The 25,931-nt window shown below is 47.6% G+C and overlaps 2 protein-coding genes across 2 annotated transcripts in view; both read left to right on the top strand.

Moving 5' to 3' along the window:
• LOC132385447 (E3 ubiquitin-protein ligase TRIM39-like) overlaps positions 1-7,369 on the top strand; it is a 66,561-nt gene extending 59,192 nt beyond the window's left edge. The window contains exon 2 of the mRNA XM_059957525.1: positions 6,786-7,369. Within this exon, the coding sequence (XP_059813508.1) occupies positions 6,786-7,078 (293 nt within the window). The 3' untranslated portion in view covers positions 7,079-7,369. The remainder of the gene's footprint in view (positions 1-6,785) is intronic.
• A 5,219-nt stretch (positions 7,370-12,588) lies between these two features.
• The window catches only part of LOC132385445 (nuclear factor 7, brain-like), a 118,571-nt gene continuing 105,228 nt past the window's right edge, over positions 12,589-25,931 (top strand). The window contains exons 1-2 of the mRNA XM_059957522.1: positions 12,589-13,046; positions 13,126-13,221. Of these exons, the coding sequence (XP_059813505.1) occupies positions 12,636-13,046; positions 13,126-13,221 (507 nt within the window). The 5' untranslated portion in view covers positions 12,589-12,635. The remainder of the gene's footprint in view (positions 13,047-13,125; positions 13,222-25,931) is intronic.

Below are 25,931 nucleotides of genomic sequence, written 5' to 3'. Positions count from 1 at the left end.
TTCGGTCCACAAAGCTGTACCGAACATGTCGTTAACCTTAGAACCACCTAGGCTTTACCCATGGCCCTCTATTGTTCTAAGCTCCATGTACCCATCCAGGAGTCTCTGAAAAGACCCTATTGTATCCGCCTCCACCACCGTCACCGGCAGCCCATTCCACGCACTCACCACTCTCTGCGTAAAAAAATCCTTACCCCTGACATTTCCTCTGTACCTACTTCCAAGCACCTTAAAACTATGCCCTCCCGTGTTAGCCTTTTCAGCCCTTGAAAAAAAGCCTTTGACTATCCATACGACCAATGTCTCCTATTATCTTGTACACTTCTATCAGGTCATCTCTCATCCTCCATTGCACCAAGCAAACCAGGCCGAGTTCACTTAACCTATTCCCATAAGGCATGCTCCCCAATCCAGGCAACATCCTTGTAAATCTCCTCTGCACCATTTCTATGGTTTCCACGTCCTTCCTGTAGTGAGGCGACCAAAATTGAGCACAGTACCCCAAGTGGGGTCTGACCAGGATCTTATATAGAACATAGAATAGTACAGCACATTACAGGCCTTCAAACCCTGCCTCCCATATAACCCCCCACCTTAAATTCCTCCATATACCTGTCTAGTAGTCTCTTAAATTTCACTAGTGTATCTACCTCCACCACTGACTCAGGCAGTGCATTCCACGCACCAACCACTCTCTGAGTGAAAAACCCTCTAATATCCCCCTTGAACTTCCCTCCCCTTACCTTAAAGCCATGTCCTCTTGTACTGAGCAGTGGTTCCCTGGGGAAGAGGTGCTGGCTGTCCACTCTGTCTATTTCTCTTAATATCTTCTACACCTCTATCATGTCTCATCTCATCCTCCTTCTCTCCAAAGAGTAAAGCCCTAGCTCCCTTTATCTCTGATCATAATCCATACTGTCTAAACCAGGCAGCATCCTGGTAAATCTCCTCTGTACCCTTTCCAATGCTTCCACATCCTTCCTATAGTGAGGCGACCAGAATTGGACACAGTACTCCAAGTGTGGCCTAACTAGAGGTTTATAGAGCTGCATCATTACATCGTGTCTCTTAAACTCTATCCCTCGACTTATGAAAGCTAACACCCCATAAGCTTTCTTAACTACTCTATCTACCCTATCTGTGAGGCAACTTTCAGGGATCTGTGGACATGTACCCCCAGATCCCTCTGCTCCTCCACACTACCAAGTATTCTGCCATTTACTTTGTACTCTGCCTTGGAGTTTGTCCTTCCAAAGTGTACCACCTCACACTTCTCCGGGTTGAACTCCATCTGCCACTTCTCAGCCCACTTCTGCATCCTACCAATGTCTCTCTGAAATCTTCGACAATCCTCTACACTATCTACGACACCACCAACCTTTGTGTTGTCTGCAAACTTGCCAACCCACCCTTCTACACCCACATCCAGGTCGTTAATAAAAATCACGAAAAGTAGAGGTCCCAGATCCTTGTGGGACACCACTAGTCACAACCCTCCAATCTGAATGTACTCCTTCCACCACAACCTTCTGCCTTCTGCAGGCAAGCCAATTCTGAATCCACCTGGCCAAACCTCCCTGGATCCCATGCCTTCTGACTTTCTGAATAAGCCTACCATGTGGAACCTTGTCAAGTGCCTTACTAAAATCCATGTAGATCACATCGACTACACTACCCTCATCTTTATGTCTGGTCACCTCCTCAACGAACTCTATCAGGCTTGTTAGGCATGATCTGCCCTTCACAATGCCATGCTGACTGTCCCTGATTCTCTAAATGCCCATAGATCCTATCTCTAAGAATCTTTTCCAGCAGCTTTCCCACCACAGATGTAAGGCTCACTGGTCTATAATTACCTGGACTATCCCTACTACCTTTTTTGAACAAGGGGATAACATTCGCCTCCCTCCAATCCTCCGGTACCATTCCCGAGGACAACGAGGACAACGAGGACATAAAGATTCTAGCCAGAGGCTCAGCAATATCTTTCCTCAGCTTATGGAACAGCCTGGGGAATATTCCGTCAGGTCTCGGGGACTTATCTGTCCTAATGTATTTTAACAACTCCAAAATATAGCTGTAACATTACCTCTCGGTCCTTAAGCTCAATCCCATGGTAGATGAAGGCCAATGCACCATTTGCCTTCTTAACCACAGGGTCAATCTATGTAGCAGCTTTGAGTGTCCTATGGACTCAGACCCCAAGATCCCTCTGATCCTCCACACTGCCAAGAGTCTTATCATTAATACTATATTCTGCCATCACATTCGACCTACCAAAATGAACCACCTCACGCTTATCTGGGTTGAACGCCATCTGCCACTTCTCAGCCCAGTTTTGCATCCTATCGATGTCCTGCTGCAACCTCTGACAGACCTCCACACTATCCACAACAGGGCAAGCCAGTTCCCGGTCCACAAAGCAATGTCTCTTTTAGATCCCATGCCTCCTTACTTTCTCAATAAGCCTTGCATGGGGTACCTTATCAAATGCCTTGCTGAAATCCATATACACTACATTTACTGCTCTACCTTCATCAATGTGTTTAGCCACATCCTCAAAAAAATTCAATCTGGCTCGTAAGGCACGACCTGCCTTTGACAAAGCCATGCTGGCTGTTTCTAATCATATTATGCCTCTCCTAATGTTCATAAATCCTGCCTCTCGGGATCTTCTCCATCAACTTACCAACCACTGAAGTAAGACTCACTGGTCTATAATTTCCTGGGCTATCTCTACTCCCTTTCTTGAATAAAGGCACAACATTCGCAACCCTCCAATCCTCCGGAACCTCTCCTGTCCCCATTGATGATGCAAAGATGATCACCAGAGGCTCAACAATCTCCCCCCTCGCTTCCCTTAGTCGCCTGGGGTAAATCTCATCTGGTCCTGGTGACTTATCCAACTTGATGCTTTCCAAAAGTTCCAGCACATCCTCTTCCTTAATATCTACATGCTCAAGCTTTTCAGTCAACTGCAAATCATCCCTATGATCGCCAAGATCCTTTTCCATAGTGAATACTGAAGCAAAGTATTAATTAAGTACCTCTGCTATCTCCTCCGGTACCATACACACTTTCCCACTGTCACACCTGATTGGTCCTACTCTGTCACGTCTTATCCTCTTGCTGTTCATATACTTGTCGAATGCCTTGGGATTTTCCTTAATCCCACCCGCTAAGGCCTTCTGATGGCCCCTTCTGACTCTCCTAATTGCATATTTAAGCTCCTTTCTGCGAGCCTTGTAATCGTTTAGATCGCAATCATTACCTAGATTTTTGAACCTCACAAGCTTTTCTTTTTGACTAGATTTTCAACAGCCTTTATACACCACGGTTCCTGTACCTGACAATCCTTTCCCTGTCACATTGGAACGTACCTATACTGAACCTCATGCAAATATCCCCTGAACATTTGCCACATTTTTTCCATACATTTCCCTGAGTACATCTGTTTCCAATTTATGCTTCCAAGTTCCTGCCTGATAGCCTCATATTACGAGTCCCCTTACTCTAACTAAATGTTTCCCTAACTTGTCTGTTCCTATCTCTCTCCAATGCTATGGTAAAGCAGATAGAATTGTGATCAGTATCAAAGCACTGTTGAAACTCCGCTCTTCATCACGGAGGGAAAACCTGGGGAAGATACTGGTTGTCCATTCGCGGCAGTTGTGTAAATCCCCTGGAAAGGTTCCTGTCGCCCACCTGACTGTCCCTGAGGCCCTGCGGCCTCTCCCCCCGATCCCGGGGACTCTCTAATTCTCTGCCCGAGTCTCCCCCCGATCTCCGGGGACTCTCTAATTCTCTGCCCGAGTCTCCCCCCCGATCCCAGGGACTCTCTAATTCTCTGTCCGAGTCTCCCCCCGATCCCGGGGACTCTCTAATTCTCTGTCCGAGTCTCCCCCCGATCCCAGGGACTCTCTAATTCTCTGTCCGAGTCTCCCCCCGATCCCGGGGACTCTCTAATTCTCTGCCCGAGTCTCCCCCCGATCCCGGGGACTCTCTAATTCTCTGCCCGAGTCTCCCCCGATCCCTGGGGGCTCTCTAATTCTCTGCCCGAATCTCCCCCCGATCCCCGGGGACTCTCTAATTCTCTGCCCGAGTCTCCCCCCGATCCCCGGGGACTCTCTAATTCTCTGCCCGAGTCTCCCCCCGATCCCGGGGACTCTCTAATTCTCTGCCCGAGTCTCCCCCCGATCCCGGGGACTCTCTAATTCTCTGCCCGAGTCTCCCCCCGATCCCGGGGACTCTCTAATTCTCTGTCCGAGTCTCCCCCGATCCCGGGGACTCTCTAATTCTCTGTCCGAGTCTCCCCCGATCCCGGGGACTCTCTAATTCTCTGTCCGAGTCTCCCCCGATCCCGGGGACTCTCTAATTCTCTGTTCGAGTCTCCCCCCGATTCCGGGGACTCTCTAATTCTCTGCCCGAGTCTCCCCCTGATCCCGGGGACTCTCTAATTCTCTGTCCGAGTCCCCCCCCCCCCCGATCCCGGGGACTCTCTAATTCTCTGCCCGAGTCTCCCCCTGATCCCGGGGACTCTCTAATTCTCTGCTTCTCCCCCCGATCCCCGGGGGCTCTCTAATTCTCTGTCCGAGTCTCCCCCCGATCCCGGGGACTCTCTAATTCTCTGCCCGAGTCTCCGCCCGATCCCGGGGACTCTCTAATTCTCTGTCCGAGTCTCCCCCCGATCCCGGGGACTCTCTAATTCTCTGCCCGAGTCTCCCCCCGATCCCGGGGACTCTCTAATTCTCTGTCCGAGTCTCCCCCCGATCCCGGGGACTCTCTAATTCTCTGTCCGAGTCTCCCCCCGATCCCCGGGGACTCTCTAATTCTCTGTCCGAATCTCCCCCCGATCCCCGGGGACTCTCTAATTCTCTGTCCGAGTCTCCCCCCGATCCCGGGGACTCTCTAATTCTCTGCTTCTCCCCCCGATCCCGGGGACTCTCTAATTCTCTGCTTCTCCGCCCGATCCCGGGGACTCTCTAATTCTCTGTCCGAGTCTCCCCCCGATCCCGGGGACTCTCTAATTCTCTGCCCGAGTCTCCCCCCGATCCCGGGGACTCTCTAATTCTCTGTCCGAGTCTCCCCCCGATCCCGGGGACTCTCTAATTCTCTGTCCTAGTCTCCCCCCGATCCCCGGGGACTCTCTAATTCTCTGTCCGAATCTCCCCCCGATCCCCGGGGACTCTCTAATTCTCTGCTTCTCCCCCCGATCCCGGGGACTCTCTAATTCTCTGCTTCTCCCCCCGATCCCGGGGACTCTCTAATTCTCTGCCCGAGTCCCCCCCCCCTGATCCCGGGGACTCTCTAATTCTCTGTCCGAGTCTCCCCCCGATCCCCGGGGACTCTCTAATTCTCTGTCCGAGTCTCCCCCCGATCCCGGGGACTCTCTAATTCTCTGTCCGAGTCTCCCCCCGATCCCCGGGGACTCTCTAATTCTCTGCTTCTCCCCCCCGATCCCGGGGACTCTCTAATTCTCTGCTTCTCCCCCCGATCCCGGGGACTCTCTAATTCTCTGCCCGAGTCTCCCCCCGATCCCGGGGACTCTCTAATTCTCTGTTCGAGTCTCCCCCCGATTCCGGGGACTCTCTAATTCTCTGTCCGAGTCTCCCCCCGATCCCCGGGGACTCTCTAATTCTCTGTCCGAATCTCCCCCCCCCCCCCCCGATCCCGGGGACTCTCTAATTCTCTGCTTCTCCGCCCGATCCCGGGGACTCTCTAATTCTCTGTCCGAGTCTCCCCCCGATCCCGGGGACTCTCTAATTCTCTGCCCGAGTCTCCCCCCGATCCCGGGGACTCTCTAATTCTCTGTCCGAGTCTCCCCCCGATCCCGGGGACTCTCTAATTCTCTGTCCGAGTCTCCCCCCGATCCCCGGGGACTCTCTAATTCTCTGCTTCTCCCCCCGATCCCGGGGACTCTCTAATTCTCTGCTTCTCCCCCCGATCCCGGGGACTCTCTAATTCTCTGCCCGAGTCCCCCCCCCCTGATCCCGGGGACTCTCTAATTCTCTGTCCGAGTCTCCCCCCGATCCCCGGGGACTCTCTAATTCTCTGTCCGAGTCTCCCCCCGATCCCGGGGACTCTCTAATTCTCTGTCCGAGTCTCCCCCCGATCCCCGGGGACTCTCTAATTCTCTGCCCGAGTCCCCCCCCCCCCGATCCCGGGGACTCTCTAATTCTCTGCTTCTCCCCCCCGATCCCGGGGACTCTCTAATTCTCTGCTTCTCCCCCCGATCCCGGGGACTCTCTAATTCTCTGCCCGAGTCTCCCCCCGATCCCGGGGACTCTCTAATTCTCTGCTTCTCCCCCCGATCCCGGGGACTCTCTAATTCTCTGCCCGAGTCTCCCCCCGATCCCGGGGACTCTCTAATTCTCTGTCCGAGTCTCCCCCCGATCCCCGGGGCCGCGCTGCCCGAGTCTCCCCCCGATCCCCGGGGCCGCGCTGCCCGAGTCTCCCCCCGATCCCGGGGACTCTCTAATTCTCTGCTTCTCCCCCCGATCCCGGGGACTCTCTAATTCTCTGCCCGAGTCTCCCCCCGATCCCGGGGACTCTCTAATTCTCTGTCCGAGTCTCCCCCCGATCCCCGGGGCCGCGCTGCCCGAGTCTCCCCCCGATCCCCGGGGCCGCGCTGCCAGTGTCTCCCCCCGATCCCAGGGCCGCGCTGCCCGAGTCTCCCCCCGATCCCGGGGCCGCGCTGCCCGAGTCTCCCCCGATCCCCGGGGCCGCGCTGCCCGAGTCTCCCCCCGATCCCCGGGGACTCTCTAATTCTCTGCTTCTTCCCCCAGTCTCTGTCACCCTGGATGTGGAAACGGCAAGTCCGGTGCTCGAGGTGTCTGAGGATCGGAAGAGTGTGAGACGGACCGGGACCCGGAGGGATCTCCCTGACACCGGGAAGAGGTTCACAGACCGGACGTGTGTGCTGGGATCGGAGGGATTCACATCGGGGAGACATTACTGGGAGGTGGAGGTGACGGGGAATCGGGTCTGGAGTCTGGGAGTCGCCGCAGAGTCTGTGGAGAGGAAGAGACAGGTCGGACTGAGTCCCGAGACCGGATTCTGGATCATCATCGCGGCATAATGGCAAAATGAAGGTTCACACCTCCCCTGAGTCCCGTCTCCCTGCCGGTCCCATTCCCGGGAAGGTGGGAGTTTATCTCAGTTACGAGTCCGGGACAGTTTCATTTTACAACGCAGAGACCAAGTCCCATCTCCACACCTTCACTGGGAATAAATTCACGGAGAAACTTTATCCTTTACTCGGGGCTGCGGATACAAGCGAGTGGCTGAGAATCTGCTCCGGGTCTGTAGACGGGTCGGATCCGGGACCGGCGTCAGGAGTAAGTCAGTGTAGATATAAATGTGCGGAGCGTGAAATAAACACGATTTGAGAATTATCAATCCATTAATTTTAACCCGTTCACCGCATCCGTCAACGGAACAGAAACACCGCGGATTCAGCAGCAGCCGCGGGCGGCGGGTCCTGAGCTCCCCGGCTCCCCCGGGTGCTAAAGTCCACCCGCCCCGGGACAGGTGAAGTGGGACAAGTGGTGCTGACTGGGAGAGGGAGGTCAAGGTGAATCTGGGGGAGGTGGGACACGTGACGGTAACAGACTGGAGAATCTCAGCGTGTCAGGCAGCATCTATGGAGGGAAATGGATAATTGACGTTTTGGCTCAATGTCCTCCCACTGGACTGAAAGTGAGAGCGGAGATGACCGGTGTAGGATTTGGAAGGAAAGCCAGGGTAAGAGCTGGCCGGTGAGGGGGTGATAGGCACATGGGGGAGTGATATATTTAAGGTGGAAAGTGATAGTTTCTTGATCGGTCAGGGCATCAAAGGATATGGGGAGCAGACAGGTGTGTGGGGTTGAGTGAGATCTGGGATCAGCCATGACGGAATGGAGAATCAGACTCGATGGGTTAAATGGACTAATTCTGCTCCTCTGTCTTCTGGTCTTATGGATCTCGTCTGTCGTCTGGCCTCCGACGCCCGAGAACTATCCAGAGAACAGTTTGGCAGGGGGGTGGGAATCAGAATATGAGTGCAGGGATTAAGGTAGAAGGACAAGGGCATGATGCTAAGAGTTCTGAGTTGATGAGGAAGGACAGGCAGGGGACAGAACATAATTGTAGCCAGTTAAAGGGGTTGAAATGTGTCTATTTCAGTGCTCAGAGTATTAGGAACAAGGAGGATGAACTTAGAGCATGGACTAGTACGTAGAACTACGATGTTGTGGCTGTTACTGAAACTTGGTTGGAGGAAGGGCAGGATTGGATGATACATGTCCCGGGGTTCAGGTGATTTAAAAGACATAGGATGGGGGGTAGAAAAGGAGGGGGGAGTGGCATTGCTGGTCAGGGATAGTACCACGGCTATAGAAAGGGAGGACGCTGCAGAAGGAGTGTCCACGGAGTCAGTCTGGGTGGAAGTCAGAAATAGGAAGGGATCACTCACTGTGCTGGGAGTAGTCTATAGACCTCAAATAGCCCTCGGGACACAGAAGAACAGATAAGCAGGCAGACTTTAGAATGGTGCAGGAAATACAGGGTAGTAGTTATGGGTGATTTCAACTTCCCTCATATTGACTGGCACCTCCTGAGTGTAAGGGGGATAGATGGGGCTGAATTTGTCAGGTGTGTTCAAGAAGGATTCCTGACACAGTATGTGGACCGGCCGATGAGAGGAGAGGCTATACTGGATTTAGTTCTGGGTAATGAACCTGGTCAGGTGATAGACCTCTTGGTGGGGGAGCATTTTGGTGAGAGTGACCACAACTCCCTCAGCTTCAGCATAGCTATGGAAAGGGATAAAATCAGACGAAATGGTAAAGTGCTTAACTGGGGAAGGGCTAACTATGAAGGGATGAGGCAGGAACTAGCGAGAGTAAATTGGGGGCATGAGAAGGCCTTGGCATGTAGGATTAAGGAGAAACCCAAGGCGTTCTATGCGTATGTGAAGAACAGGAGGATGTCGAGAACGAAGGTGGGACCGCTAAAGGATAAAGAGGGCAACATGCGCCTGGAGGCAGAGGAGGTTGGGGTGGCCCTAAATGAATACTTTGCTTCAGTATTCATAAGTGAAAAGGATTTTGATCAGGATGAGGTCAAAGTAGAGTGGGCCTGTGTGCTGGACAGAATGGAGATTAAGGAAGAAGAAGTGCTGAATCTTCTTAAAAACATTAAGATTGATAAATCCCCAAGGCCGGATATGATACACCCCAGGTTGTTGTGGGAATTGAGAGAAGAGATCGCAGGAGCATTAGCCATGATCTTTGAATCTTCTTTGGCTGCAGGGGAAGTGCCGGAGGACTGGAGACTGGCAAATGTAGTTCCCTTGTTTAAAAAACAGTAATAGGGAGAAACCTGGGAACTATAAACCGGTGAGTCTTACGTCGGTGGGATGCAGACTACTGGAAAGGATTCTTAAGGATCAGATCTACGAGCATTTGGTAAAGTACAGTCTACTCATGGATAGTCAACATGGCTTTGTGAAGGGAAGATCGAGCCTGATTGAGTTTTTTGAAGAGGTAACAAAAGAAATTGATGAGGGTAGGGCAGTGTATGTGGTCTACATGGACTTTAGCAAAGCATTGAAAAGGTCCTGCATAAGAGGCTCATCAAGAAAGCCATGAGGCATGGGATAAGTGGAACCTTGGCTGTTGGGATGAAAAAAATGGCTTAAAGGAAGAAAGCAGCAGGTAGTTGTGGAAGAAAAGTATTCTGCCTGGAGGTCAGTGACTAGTGGAGTGCTGCAGGGATCTGTCCTGGGACCCCTGCTATTTGTGATTTTTATAAATAACCTGGATGTAGAGGCGGAAGGATGGGTGAGTAAGTTTGTGGATGACACGAAGATCGGAGGAGTTGTGGATGGAGCTGTAGGTTGTCGAAGGTTACAAGAGGATATAGACAGGCTGCAGAGTTGGGCAGAAAAATGGCAGATGGAGTTCAATCCAGACAAGTGTGAGGTGATGCATTTTGGAAGGACAACCCAGAAGACTGAGTACAGGATTAATGGTTAGTTACTTAAGAGTGTGGATGAACAAAGGGACCTTGGGGTTCAAATCCATACATCCCTCAAGGTCGCTGCACAGGTTGATAGGGTAGTTAAGAAGGCCTATGGGTTGCTAGGCTTCATTAACAGGGAGATTGAGTTCAAGAGTAGAGAGGTCATGTTGCAACTCTACAAATCTCTAGTGAGACCGCACTTAGAGTATTGTGTTCAATTCTGGTCACTTTATTACAGGAAGGATGTGGAAGCTATGGAGAGGGTGCAGAGGAGATTTAGCAGGATGTTGTCTGGATTGGAGAACAAGTCATATGAAGCAAGGTTAGGAAAGCTGGGACTTTTCTCTTTGTAGCGTAGGAGAATAAGAGGGGACTTGATAGAGGTCTACAAAATTATGAGAGGCATAGATAGGGTGGATAGTCAGTGCCTGTTTCCCAGGGCACCTATAGCAAACACCAGAGGGCAAAGGTACAAAATTAAGGGAGGGAAGTTTAGGGGAGACATCAGGGGTAAGTTTTTTTACACAGAGGTTTGTGAGTGCCTGGAATGACTTGCCAGGGATGGTGGTGGAGGCTAAAATATTAGGGGTATTTAAGAGCCTCTTGGACAGGCACATGGATGAAAGAAAAATGGAGGGTTATGGGGTAGTGTAGGTTTAGTACTTTTTTTTAAGGATTATATGGGTCGGTACAACATGGAGAGCTGAAGGGCCTGTGCTGTGCTGAAGTGTTCTATGGTTCAGATCCTGAATGCTGGTGATGCAATGTTTCTTCAGTGTTGTCCCATGTTCAAGCAGGAGACTGGACCTCACAAAACACCTGGTGGATCGAGCCGCTGTTCTGCAAACTGCCTGATGGACAGTGCGACGCTGGGCAGCAAATGGAGATTCCAGTGCCACGTGCCGGCTCTCCGGAGCTGGAGGGGTTCAGAGGACATGTAGAGGGAAAGAGGTTCCGCTTGTGGAACCAGCCCTGAATAACAGAGACTGGATCTTCAATTGCAACCACTCCACACACGGGTGAAGTTGGGAAACTACTTCACACGAAGGGCAGTGGAAGTGGAAATCAGAACTTCACCAGAAAGCGGAATGTTTCTCCCTACGATATATAATGTCTAGTCCTGAGCTTCTTCTTGCAAATTCATCTTGGTCATCGCCATAGCATCTGTGGAGGGGGATGCACAGTGGACAGTTCAGGCGAGATTAGAAACATACAAACATAGAAAACATTCAGCACAATACAGGCCCTTCGGCCCACAAAGCTGTGCCAAACATGTCCTTACCTTAGAACTACCTAGGCTTTACCCATGGCCCTCTATTTTTCTAAGCTCCATGTACCCATCCAGGAATCTCTCAAAAGACCCTATCTTTTCCGCTTCCACCACCATCATCAGCAGCCCATTCCACACACTCACTACTCTCTGCGTGAAAAACTCCCCCCTGACATCTCCTCTGTACCTACTTCCAAACACATTAAAACTATGCCCCCTCGTGCTAGCCAATTTAGCCTTGCAGAAAAGCCTCTGACTATCCACACGATCAATGCCTCTCATTATCTTATACACTTCTATCAAGTCACCTCTCATCCTCTGTCACTCCAAAGAGAAAAGGCCGAGTTCACTCAACCTATTCTCATAAGTCATGCTCCCCAATCCAGGCAACATCCTTGTAAATCTCCTCTGCACCCTTTCTATGGTTTCCACGTTCTTCCTATAGTGAGGCGACCAGAACTGAGCACAGTACTCCAAGTGGGGTCTGACCAGGGTCCTATATAACTGCAACATTACCTCTTGGCTCTTAAACTCAATCCCACGATTGATGAAGGCCAATGCACCGTATCCCTTCTTAACCAGAGTCAAGCTGCGCAGCTGCTTTGAGTGCCCTATGGACTTGGGCCCCAAGATCCCTCTGATCCTCCACACTGCCAAGAGTCTTACCATTAATACTATATTCTGCCATCACATTTGACCGACCAAAATGAACCACCTCACACTTATCTGGGTTGAATTCTATCTTCCTCTTCTCAGCCCAGTTTTGCATCCTACCAATGTCCCGTTTTAACCTCTGACAGTCCTCCACACTGTCCACAACACCCCCAATCTTTGTGTCAACACAATTCTTGAACATCGATTGTCAGTCCTGCTTTTCAGGACATGTCCCTTTCAGTCCTGCCTCAGACTGAACGAGGCTCTTCTCCCCGGCTTTTTTATGTTCCGACCAGTTTAATGTGTCTCTGATCCCACCCTATGTGGAAATGGCGGCGATTCTTTCCCACTGAACACTTGCAGCAACATAACATTCATTCCCTGCTCCTGACCCACTGAACTTGTGAATGGATATTGATTTACCGCCTGGTTCAGTCCCTTCCAACCTACATCCAAGACACATCACACGCGGAGCGTGTTGGGGAGCCCCCAACCTTCTTCTTCTGACTTCTCCCCGTCCTGATGAAGGGTCCCGGCCCGAAACGTCAGCTGTTTACTCGTTTCCATAGATGCTGCCTGGTCTGCTGAGTTCCTCCAGCATTTTGTGTGTTCGTCATTCCGTCAGACTGCAGCGCGAGTAGTGGACAATCGCGGTACTGCAGGGATTCTCCTGCTCCTCTGAATCAGGAAGTGGAAAGGGAGTTAACATGGCTTCGAAAGGACAGATCGAGAGTTTAACCGAAGAGGCAACTTGTCCCATCTGCCTGGATTTCTTCACCGATCCTGTCTCACCGGAATGCGGACACAACTTCTGCCGCTCCTGCATCACACGGTGTTGGGAAAGGGAGGAGAGAAACACCTGCCCGGAATGTAGAGAGGAGTTTGCAGACCGCACCCTCAGGGTAAATCGGGCCTTAGCAAGTCTATCCGAGAAGCTTCGAGGACTAACCCTAACTCCGACGGAGAAGGAAATTAAATTTCACTGCGAGGAACATGAGGAAGAACTGAAGCTGTTTTGTGAAGCGGACAAGAAACTGATCTGTGTGACATGTGCCGCTGCGCAGGAACACAGAGAGCACCGATTCCTGTCGATTCGAGAAGCTGTTAAAATCTACAAGGTAGTAGTACCCCGCTTTAGATCGCGTCTTTACTCTGTCGCATCTTTATTGTCTAATTCCCTCACTCTGTGATTTCCAGGATCGCGTTAAATCTTCCTTAGACTCTCTTACAAAAAAGAAATCCGACTTCGAGAAAATGCAGCAGCAACAGAAAGAGAAGATTTCTGGAGTTCGGGTGAGGCATTTCTGAGCAGAATTTCCGATGCTGTTGTGTAATGTTGTTTCATTTAAAATACAATAGCAGAGTATCATAGCTCCAGTGAACTGGTTTCAATCTAGTGTTCTGGTGTTGTCTGCGTGGAGAATACAGTCATAGTCAACTACATTACAGAAAGAGGTCCTTCAGCCCATCTAGTCTGTTCTGGCATTGTCTCTTGATGAGTCCCACTTAACCATACACAAACCAGAGCCTTTCATGCATTTCTGATCCGTGTCCATCATCAAAATTCTCTTAATTGTGACAATCGAAGCCGCATCTACCACTTCTGCTTGAACCTCGATCCACTCTTCACCACCCTTGAGGGAAGAAATTGCCTCTCAGTTTCCCATTAAATATTTCAACTTTCACCCTAAACCGGGGGTCCCAATCTTTTTTATGCCATGGACCCCTATCAGTAACAGAGGGGTCTGAGGCTTCCCAGTATGTAGATGACCAGACCTACACAAAATACTCCAAATTTAGTCTCACCAACATCTTGTACAACCTCAACATAACATCCTGATTCCTGTGTTCAGTGCCCTGATTTATGGTGAAAGTTCCAAAAGCAACTTTCGATGTTGATTTCATGGAATTTTGGATCTGTATTCCCAAATCCTTTTGTTCTGTTGCACACTTCAGTGCCCGACCATTCACTACACCGATCTTCTCCAAGTCTGTCCTGTCACCATGCAACACCTGACACTGTCTACATTCAATTCTATTTGCCAATTCAGCCGACTTTTCCACTGGTCCAGATCCTGCTACACGCTTTGATAGTCTGCCATGCTGCTCCCGTCCCAGTGTCATCCCCACATTTGTGGATCCCATTTACCCCGTTATCATCAAAACCATTAATATAGACGGTAAACAACAAACATCAGTCCCAGAGCACACCACTAGTCACAGGACTCCAATCAGAGAGGTGACCATCTACCACCACTCTCTGCCTTCTGCTAAGCTGGTGTTGAATCTAATTAACTACTTCACCCTGAACGCCAAGTTCATAGACTTTCCAGATCAGTCTCCCATACAGGCATTGAAGGCCTTGCTAAAGTCCATATGAACGACGTCCACTGCCTTTGCTTCATCAACAACTCTTGTAACCTGTTCAAAAGCCTCGAGAAGTTTGGTTGGGCATGACCCAGCATGCACTAAACCATGTTGTCTGTTCCTAATTGGGTCCTATTTATCCAAATATGTATCCTAGCTCTTACCCACTACTGATTACAGGCTCACTGGCTTATAATTTTCCCAGCTTATTGTTAGAGCCATTTTAGCTATTATCCAGTCTTCCAGCACCTCACCCATGACTAAGTTATGTTTTCAATGTCTCTGCCAGAGCCCTTGCAATGTCTGCACTACCTGCCACAAGGTCCGTTGGACACCTGCTCAGTCCCTGGGGACTTCTCCACCCTAATTTGGCTCAATCCTGAAGCACCTCCTCTTCTGTAATTTGGTTACAGTCTGTGATCTCCCTGCAGTTCTGCTTTAGTTCTATAGTTTCCGTGTCTGTCTCCAGAGAAGTAAAAAAAAAATACTTTTAGATCTCCAGAATTTCTTTAAGCTCAATAGACAGATGACCACACTGATCTTCAATTATGTCCTTCATATTTCTTTTGCTCTTAACATACATATAGAAGCCTTTGGGATTCTCTTTCACATCGTCTGCCAGAGAAACATCAGTTACTTGTTTAGCTCTCTTGGTTTCTCCATTAAGTGTTCTCCTGCATTTCTTATACTCATTAGACCTAACTCCCAAGATGATTTTCAATGATATTCCAAAGAAATCCTTGTTAACAGTAAATAACAACTTTAATTAACCTTGCACAGATGGGTTGTATGTGAATCAAGTGGGAGATAATGTGCCAGTGGGGGAGAATATGTTTGATGGAGATGAGAGGAAATGGGATTGCAGGGATTGCTCTGAGAACTATTATACACTTTAATGTGCAAAATCTTCACGGTACATGGATTCATAGAGTAATGGAATACGATAGCACCAAGACAGACCCACAGCCCATCTAGTCCATGCCAAACAATTCTTTTGTCTTGTCCCATTGACCACACCTGGGCCATAGCCCTGCATACGCCTTCCATCCATGTACTTGTCAAAAGTTCTCTTAAATGTTAAAATTGAACCCACATCCACCACTTCCACTGGCAGCTCGTCCACTCTCTCCCCACCCTCTGAGTGAAGACGTTCTCCCTCATGTTCCCCTGAAACATTTTACCTTTCACCCTTAATTCATGACCTGTACTTCTAGTTTCACCCTAAAAGTGGAATAAGATTTACCTGATCTTTACCCATCATAATTTTGTATACCTCTATCAAATCTCCCCTCATTGTCATCTGCTCCAGGATATAAATTCCTAACCTAATCAATCTTTCCATATAACTCAGGTCTTCAAGTCCTGGCAACTTCTTGTAAATTTTTCCTGCACTCTTTCAATCTTACTGACAGCTTTTCTGTAGGTCATAACCAGAACCGTCACAACACTCCGAATTCAGCTTCACCAACGTCTCATACAACTTGAACAAAACATCCCATCTCCTGTACTCGGTACTTTGATGTCTGAAGGCCAGTGTGCCTAAAGCTCTCATTATGAACCTGTCTACCTGTGATGCCACTCTCAATGAACCATGGGTCTGTATTCTTGAATCACTCTGTTCTACTGCACTCCCTCATGCCCCTCCGTTCACTCGTTTGACCTCACCCTTGTTTGCATTATATTCCACTTGCTGTTTTTCATCTCACCTTTCACCCTTGATCATTTCACCATTTAAATCGTTGCAAGAGGCGGAGAGGGAAGAGGTAAAAGAAGCTCGGAGAGAAACTGTTTTTTTTAACTGATCGCGCCAAAGAGGCTAGACTGCGCAGGCACGTGACGTAGCACGCCAAAGGTTTAAAAGAAAGACCGCCATATACAGCGGCCATCGTCGGAGTGGAGTGAGGCAGAGTGGGACGGCTTTTGCTCAATCAGGCTTCGGCGAGATCAGGCAGAGGCGAGGTTTAAATGGGGCACAACTGCGCAAACGCGTGAAAGTCTGCCCGTGAGGCAGCGGGAGAATTTAAATAGCAAGCAAAGGCTGAGGATGAGCTTCACTCCAGGTGAGGTAAGGCCGGGTAAGCTCCTTTAATTAATCTAATTAGCTTTGGAGTAGGTAATGGAGGCAGCAGTTAGGGTGGTCGCGTTCTCCGTTTGCAGTATGTGGGAAGTGAGGGTGAGCACAGCTGTCCCTGATGACTACACCTGTAAAAGCAGGTGTAAAAGCTGCCGCTCCTGACAAACCGTGTTAGGGGACTGGAGCTGGAGCTGGATGAACTTCGAATCATTCGGGAGGCAGAGGCAGAAATAGACAGGAGTTTCAGGGAGATAGTCACCCGTAGGAGTCAGGAGACAGGTAGTTGGGTGACTGTCAGGAGAGGGAAGGGGAATAGACAGGAAGAGCAGAGCACCCCTGTGGCCGTTCCCATCAACAATAAGTATACCATTTTGGATGCTGTTGGTGGGGACGACCTACCAGGGACAAGTAGCAGTGATTGCATCTCTGGCACCAAGACTGGACACTCAGCTCAGAAGGGAAGGAAGGAAAAAGGAGAGCAGTAGTGATAGGGGATTCGATAGTTAGGGGGACAGATAGGAGGTTCTGTGGAAGAGATCGAGAATCCCGGATGGTCTGTTGCCTCCCTGGTGCCAGGGTCCATGATGTCTCGGATCGATTTCTCAGTATTCTCAAGAGGGAGGGTGAGCAGCCGGATTTCGTGGTCCATGTAGGGAACAATGACATGGGTAGGAAGAGTGAGGAGGTCCTGAAAGGTGCGTTTAGGGAGCTAGGTGCAAAATTAAAGGACAGGACCTCCAGGATAGCAGTGCCCCATGCAGGTGGGTTTAGAAATAGTAAGATAGTGGAAATCAACATGTGGCTGAAGGCATGGTGCAGGACAGAGAGATAATTGGGCATTTTTCCAGGGAAGGTGGGACCTGTTCCGGTGGGACGGTTTACATCTGAACTGGAGGGGGACAAATCTTCTTGCAGGTAGGTTTGCTAGAGAGGCTCCAGTGGATTGAAACTAGATACAAGGGGGGGAGGGGAACCAGAAAGTAGGAACAGTTGTATGGGAGAAGGAAGAAAAAGAAGACCGTAAAGTTCTTTGTACTGTTAGAGATAAACAGAGAGGAAGAGGTACAGAATATCTTAAATGCATTTATTTTAATGCTAGGAGCATTGTAAGAAAGGTAGATGAGCTTAGAGCATGGATTGATAACTGGAAATATGATGTTGTGGCTATTAGTGAAACATGGTTGCAGGAAGGGTGTGATTGGCAACTAAGTATTCCTGGATTTCGTTGCTTCAGGTGTGATAGAATCGGAGGGGCAGGAGGGGGAGGTGTTGCATTGCTTGTCCGAGAAAATATTACAGCAGTGCTTTGGCAGGATAGATTAGAGGGCTCGTCTAGGGAGACTATTTGGGTGGAATTGAGGAATGGGAAAGCTGTAGTAACACTTATAGGGCTGTATTATAGACCACCTAATGGGGAGCGAGAATTCGAGGAGCAAATTTGCAAGGAGATGGCAGATATTTGTAGTAAGCACAAGGTTGTGATTGTGGGAGATTTTAATTTTCCACACATAGACTGGGAAGCCCATTCTGTAAAAGGGTTGGATGGTTTGGAGTTTGTAAAATGTGTGCAGGATAGTTTTTTGCAGCAATACATAGAGGTACCGACTAGAGAAGGGGCAGTGTTGGATCTCCTTCGGGATCCTTCCCCTTCGGGGAACACTTCCGGTCCAGTGATCCCAATGCCATTAGTTTCAATATAATTATGGAGAAGGACAGGACTGGACCTAGAGTTGAGATTTTTGATTGGAGAAAGGCTAACTTTGAGGCGGTACAAAAGGACTTAGAAGGAGCGGATTGGGACAATTTGTTTTATGGGAAGGATGTAATAGAGAAATGGAGGTCATTTAAAGGTGAAATTTTGAGGGTACAGAATCTTTATGTTCCTGTTAGATTGAAAGAAAAGGTTAAAAGTTTGAGAGAGCCATGGTTTTCAAGGGATATTGGAAACTTGGTTAGGAAAAAGAGAGATATCTACAATAAATATAGGCAGCATGGAATAAATGAGGTGCTCGAGGAATATAAAGAATGTAAGAAGAATCTTATGAAAGAAATTAGAAAAGCTTAAAGATACGAGGTTGTTTTGGCAAGTAAGGTGAAAATAAATCCAAAGGGTTTCTACAGTTATATTAATAGCAAAAGGATAGTGAGGGATAAAATTGATCCCTTAGAGAATCAGAGTGGACAGCTATGTGTGGAGCTGAAATTGATGGGGGAGATTTTGAACAATTTCTTTTCTTCGGTATTCACTAATGAGAAGGATATTGAATTGTGTAAAGTAACGGAAACAAGGAGGGAAGTAATGGAAACTATGACGATTAAAGAGCAGGAAGTGCTGATGCTTTTAAGAAATATAACAGTGGATAAGTCGCCGTGTCCTGACGGGATATTCCCTAGGACCTTGAGGGAGTTTAGTGTTGAAATAGCAGGGGCTCTTACAGAAATATTTCAAATGTCATTAGAAACGAAGATGGTGCTGCAGAATTGGCATATTGCTCATGTGGTTTCATTGTTTAAAAAGGGTTCTAAGAGTAAACCTAGCAATTATAGGCCTGTCAGTTTGACGGCACTGGTGGGTAAATTAATGGAAAGTATTCTTAGAGATGGCCTATATGATTATCTGGATAAACAGGGTCTGATTAGGAACAGTCAGCATGGATTTGTGTGGAAAGTCATGTTTGACAAATCTTATTGAATTTTTTGAAGAGATTATGAGGAAAGTTGACAAGGGTAAAGCAGTGGATGTTTTCTATATGGACTTCATTAAGGCCTTTGACAAGGTTCCACAGGGAAGGTTAGTTAGGAAGGTTCAATCTTTAGGTATTAATATTGGAATAGTAAAATGGATTCAACAGTGGCTGGGTGGGAGATGTCAGAGAGCAGTGGTGGATAACTGTTTGTCAGGTTGGAGGCCGGTGACTAGTGATCTGTACTGGGTCCAATGTTGTTTGTCATTTACATTAATGATCTGGATGATGGGGTGGTAAATTGGATTAGTAAGTATGCAGATGATACTAAGGTAGGTGACGTTGTGGATAATGAAGTAGGTTTTCAAAGTTTGCAGAGAGATTTAGGCCAGTTAGAAGAGTGGGCTGAGTGATGGCAGATGGAGTTTAATGCTGATAAGTCTGAGGTGCTACATTTTAACCATATAACCATATAACAATTACAACACAGAAACAGGCCATCTCGGCCCTTCTAGTCCGTGCCAAAGCTTACACTCACCTAGTCCCACCTACCCGCACTCAGCCCATAACCCTCCATTCCTTTCCTGTCCATATACCTATCCAATTTTGCTTTAAATGACAATACCGAACCTGCCTCTACCACTTCTACTGGAAGCTCATTCCACACTGCTGCCACTCTCTGAGTAAAGAAATTCCCCCTCGTGCTACCCTTAAACTTTTGCCCCCTAACTCTCAAATCATGTCCTCTTGTTTGAATCCCCCCTACTCTCAATGGAAAAAGCCTATCCACGTCAACTCGATCTATCCCCCTCATTATTTTAAATACCTCTATCAAGTCCCCCCTCAACCTTCTACGCTCCAAAGAATTAAGACCTAACTTGTTCCGCCTTTCCCTGTAACTTAGGTGCTGAAACCCAGGTAACATTCTAGTAAATCTTCTCTGTGCTCTATTTTGTTGATATCTTTCCTATAATTTGCTGACCAGAACTGTACACAATACTCCAAATTCAGCCTTACCATTGCCTTGTGCAATTTTAACATTACATTCCAACTCCTATACTCAATGCTCTGATTTATAAAGGCCAGCATACCAAAAGCTTTCTTCACCATCCTATCCACATGAGATTCCACCTTCAGGGAACTATGCACAATTATTCCTAGATCACTCTGTTCTACTGCATTCTTCAATGCCCTACCATTTACGATGTCTGTCCTATTTGGATTATTCCTACCAAAATGTAGCACCTCACATTTATCAGCATTAAACTCCATCTGCCATCGTTCAGCCCACTCTTCTAACTGGCTTGAATCTCTCTGCAAGCTTTGGAAACCTACTTCATTATTCACAATGCTACCTACCTTAGTATCATCTGCATATTTACTAATCCAATTTACCACCGCATCATCCAGATCATGACAAACAACATTATACCCAATACAGATCCCTGAGGCACACCACTAGTCACCAGCCTCCAACCTGACAAACAGTTATCCACCACTACTCTCTGGCATCTCCCATCTAGCCACTGTTGAATCCATTTTACTACTTCAATATTAATACCTAACGATTGAACCTTCCTAACTAACCTTGTCAAAGGCCTTAAAGTCCATATAGACAACATCCACTGCTTTACCCTCATCAACTTCCCTCATAACCTCTTCAAAAAATTCAATAAGATTTGTCAAACATGACCTTTCACGTACAAATCCATGTTGACTATTCCTAATCAGACCCTGTCTATCCAGATAATTACCTCCATTTTCAGAAGGCATTTGATAAGGTCCCACATAGGAGATTGGTGGGTAAAATCAGAGCTCATGGCATTGGGGGGAAGATATTGACATGGATAGAAAACTGGTTGGCAGATAGAAAGCAAAGGGTAACGGTGAATGGGTGTTTCTCGGAATGGCAGGTGGTGACTAGTGGGGTGCCACAGGGCTCGGTATTGGGACCACAGCTGTTTACAATTTACATCAACGATTTAGATGAAGGCATTGAGAATAACATCAGCAAGTTTGCTGATGATACTAAGCTGGGTGGCAGTGTGACATGTGATGAGGATGTTAGGAGAATTCAGGGTGACTTGGATAGGCTGAGTGAGTGGGCAGATACTTGGCAGATGACGTTTAATGTGAATAAGTGTGAGGTTATCCACTTTGGGAGTAAGAACAGGAAGGCAGATTATTATCTGAACAGTGTAGAGTTAGGTAAGGGAGAATTACAAAGAGATCCAGGAGTCCTTGTTCATCAGTCACTGAAGGTGAATGAGCAAGTGCAGCAGGCAGTGAAGAAGGCTAATGGAATGTTGGCCTTTATTACAAAGGGAATTGAGTACAAGAGCAAGGAAATCCTTTTTCATTTGTACAGGGCCCTGGTGAGACCACACCTGGAGTATTGTGTACAGTTTTGGTCTCCAGGGTTAAGGAAGGACATCCTGGCTATAGAGGAAGTGCAGCGTAAATTCACGAGGTTAATTCCTCGGATGTCCGGACTGTCTTACGCAGAGAGGTTAGAGAGACTGGGCTTGTACACGCTGGAATTAAGGAGATTGAAAGGGGATCTGATTGCAACATATAAGATTATTAAGGGATTGGAGAAGATAGAGGCAGGAAATATGTTCCAGATGCTGGGAGAGTCCGGTACCAGAGGGCATGGTTTGAGAATAAGGGGTAGGTCATTTAGGACAGAGTTAAGGAAATACCTTCTCCCAGAGAGTTGTGGGGGTCTGGAATTCTCTGGATGCTCTCAGGAAGGAGCTAGATAGGTATCTTATGGATAGGGGAATCAAGGGATATGGGGACAAGGCAGGGACTGGGTATTGATAGTAGATGATCAGCCATGATCTCAGAATGGCGGTGCAGGCTCGAAGGGCCGAATAGTCTATTTCTGCACCTATTGTCTATTGTCTATAATTATATACACCATCTCTAAGAATACTTTCCATTAATTTACCCACCACTGACATCAAACTGACAGGCCTATAATTGTTAGGTTTACTCTTAGAACCCCTTTTAAACAATGGAACCACATGAATACGCCAATCCTCCAGCACCATCCCCGTTTCTAATGACATTTGAAATACTTCTGTCAGAGCCCCTGCTATTTCTACACTAACTTCCCTCAAGGTCCGAGGGAATATCCTGTCAGGACCCGGAGATTTATGCACTTTTATATTCCTTAAAAGTGCCAGTACTTCCTCCTTTTTAATTGTCATAGTTTCCATAACTTCCCTACTTGTTTCCTTTACCTTACACAATTCAATATCTTTCTCTTTAGTGAATACCGAAGAAAAGAAATTGTTCAAGATCTCCCCCATCTCTTTCAGCTCCACACATAGCTGTCCACTCTGATTCTCTAAGGGATCAATTTTATCCCTCACTATACTTTTGCTATTAATATAACTGTAGAAACCCTTCGGATTTATTTTCACCTTACTTGCCAAAGCAACCTCGTATCTTCTTTTAGCTTTTCTAATTTCTTTCTTAAGATTCTTTTTACATTCTTTATATTCCATGCTGCCTTTATTTTTTATAGATCTCCCTCTTTTTCCAAAACAAGTTTCCAATATCCCTTGAAAACCATGGCTCTCTCAAACTTTTAACCTTTTCTTTCAATCTAACAGGAACATAAAGATTCTGTACCCTCAAAATTTCACCTTTAATTGATCTCGGTTTCTCTATTACATCCTTCCCATAAAACAAATTGTCCCAATCCACTCCTTCTAAGTCCTTTCATATCTCCTCAAAGTTAGCCTTTCTCCAATCAATAATCTCAACCCTGGGTCCAGTCCTATCCTTCTCCATAATTATATTGAAACTAATGGTATTGTGATCACTGGACCTGAAATGCTCCCCAACACATACCTCCGTCACCTGACCTATCTCATTCCCTAACAGAAGATCCAACACTGCCCCTTCTCTAGTCGATACCTCTATGTATTGCTGCAAAAAATTATCCTGCACACGTTTTACAAACTCCAAAACATTCACCTCTTTTACAGAATGGGCTTCCCAGTCTATGTGTGGAAAATTAAAATCTCCCACAATCACAACCTCCTGCTTACTACAAATATCTGCTATCTCCTTGCAAATTTGCTCCTCCAATTCTCACTCCCCATTAGGTGGTCTATAATACACCCCTATAAGTGTTACTACATCTTTCCCATTCCTCAATTCCACCCAAATAGTCTCCCTAGATGAGCCCTCTAATGTATCCTGCCAAAGCACTGCTGTAATATTTTCTCGGACAAACAATGCAATACCTCCCCCTCCTGCCCCTCCGATTCTATCACACCTGAAGCAACGAAATCCAGGAATATTTAGTTGCCAATCACACCCCTCCTGCAACCATGTTTCACTAATAGCTACAACATCATATTTCCAGTTATCAATCCATGCTCTAAGCTCATCCACCTTTCTTACAATGCTCCGAGCATTAAAATAAATGCATTTAAGAAATTCTCCACCTCTTCCTCTCTGTTTATCCCTAACAATGCGATCAACTTTAGTATCTTTTTCTTCCTTCTCCCCTACATCTTCAGTCTGAGCGCTCCCCTTCTCTATCACCTGCCTATCCTCCCTCACACACTGTCTACAAGCTTTCTCTATTTGTGAAATAACTTCCTCTCCCCTAGTCTCTTCAAATTGATTCCCACCCCTCAACCATTCTAGTTTAAAGAGTTCCCAGTAGCGTTAGCAAATCTCCCCTCCAGGATATTGGTCTCCCTAGGATTCAAGTGTAACCTGTCCTTTTTGTACAGGTCACACCTGCCCCAAAAGAGGTCCCAATGATCCAGCAACTTGAATCCCTGCCCCCTTCTCCAATCCCTCAGCCACACATTTATCCTCCACCTCATTCCATTCCTACTCTCACTATCCCGTGGCACAGGCAGTAATTCTGAGATTACTACCTTTGTGGTCCTTCTTCTCAACTCCCTTCCTAACTCCCTACATTCTCCTTTCAGGACCTCTTCCCTTTTCCTACCTATGTCATTGGTACCTACATGTACCACGACCTCTGGTTCCTCACCCTCCCACTTCAGGATATCTTGGACGTGATCAGAAACATCCCAAACCCTGGCACCAGGGAGGCAAACTGCCATCCGGATCTCCTGATCGCATCCACAGAATCGCCTGTCTGACCCCCTAACTATCGAGTCCCCCATTACTACTGCCTTCCTCTTCCTTTCCCTACCCTTCCGAGCTACAGGGCCAGACTCTGCTGGAGGCTTGGCCATTGTTGCTTCCCCCAGGTAGGCTGTCCACCCGCCACCAGCAGTACTCAAACAGGAGTACTTATTGTCAAGGGGTACAGCCACTGGGGTACTCTCTAGTATCTGACTCTTCCCCTTCCCTCTCCTAACTATGACCCACTTGTCTTCCTGTCATGGCCCTGTTGTGACCACCTGCCTGTAACTCCTCTCTATCACCTCCTCACTCTCCCTGACCAGACGAAGGTCATCGAGCTGCAGCTCCAGTTCCCTAACACGGTCCCTCAGGAGCTGCAGTTCGACACACCTGGCACAGATGTGGACGTCCAGGAGGCTAGGAGACTCCAGGACCTCCCACATCCGACACCGAGAACAACAAGCTGCCCTCACACTCATACTTCCCCTTTCCTCAAATAACAGGAAAAACTGAAACCTAAACCTACCTTGCCTCGCCCGCTTCCGCCTAATCCCGTTGAACCCAGGCCCTTAAGCCTTCATTCTGCTCCTGGCTCACTCCGCTGCCTGAAAAGCGACACTGCCCATTGTATAAGGTTATGTCCTTTTCAAAATAGAGAGAGTACAGAGGAGATTTACTAGAATGTTACCTGGGTTTCAGCACCTAACTTACAGGAAAAGATTGAACAAGTTAGGTCTTTATTCTTTGGAGCGTAGAAGGTTGAGGGGTGACTTGAAAGAGGTATTTAAAATTATGAGGGGGATAGATAGAGTTGACGTGGATCGGCTTTTTCCATTGAGAGTAGGGGAGATTCAAACAAGAGGATATGAGTTGAGACTTAGGGGGCAAAAGCTTAAGGGTAACAGGAGGGGGAATTTCTTTACTCAGAGAGTGGTAGCTGTGTGGAATGAGCTTCCAGTAGAAGTGGTAAAGGCAGGTTCGGTATTAGCATTTAAAGCAAAATTGGATAGGTATATGGCCAGGAAAGGAATGGAGGGTTTATGGGCTGAGTGCGGGCCAGTGGGACTAGGTGAGAATAAGCTTTCGGCACGGACTAGAAGGGCCGAGATGGCCTGTTTCCGTGCTGTAATTGTTATAGGGTTATATAGTTAATTCATGACAAATACTTCTACTTTCACCAAAACAAAGTGGAATAAGATTTACCCGATCTTTACCCATCATAATTTTGTATACCTCTATCAAATCTCCCCTCATTGTCATGTGCTCCAGGATATAAATTCCTAACCTAATCAATCTTTCCATGTAACTCAGGTCTTCAAGTCCTGGCAACTTCTTGTAAATTTTTCCTGCACTCTTTCAATCTTACTGACAGCTTTTCTGTAGGTCATAACCAGAACCGTCACAACACTCCGAATTCAGCTTCACCAACGTCTCATACAACTTGAACAAAACATTCCATCTCCTGTACTCAGTACTTTGATGTCTGAAGGCCAGTGTGCCTAAAGCTCTCATTATGAACCTGTCTACCTGTGATGCCACTCTCAATGAACCATGGGTCTGTATTCTTGAATCACTCTGTTCTGCTGCACTTCCTCATGCCCCTCCGTTCACTCGTTTGACCTCACCCTTGTTTGCATTATATTCCACTTGCCGTTTTTCATCCCGTTTCCCAGCTGGTCCACATCCTGCTGGAAAAGTGATGACCGTCCTTGCTGTCTACTCCGGCAGATTCTCACTGTCACCTCAACTTT

This window comes from Hypanus sabinus (genome assembly GCF_030144855.1).
Source record: "Hypanus sabinus isolate sHypSab1 chromosome 5 unlocalized genomic scaffold, sHypSab1.hap1 SUPER_5_unloc_4, whole genome shotgun sequence".
Taxonomy (NCBI): domain Eukaryota; kingdom Metazoa; phylum Chordata; class Chondrichthyes; order Myliobatiformes; family Dasyatidae; genus Hypanus; species Hypanus sabinus.
The sequence above is the reverse complement of the archived record's forward strand: the minus strand, read 5'-3'. Positions and strand labels throughout refer to the sequence as shown.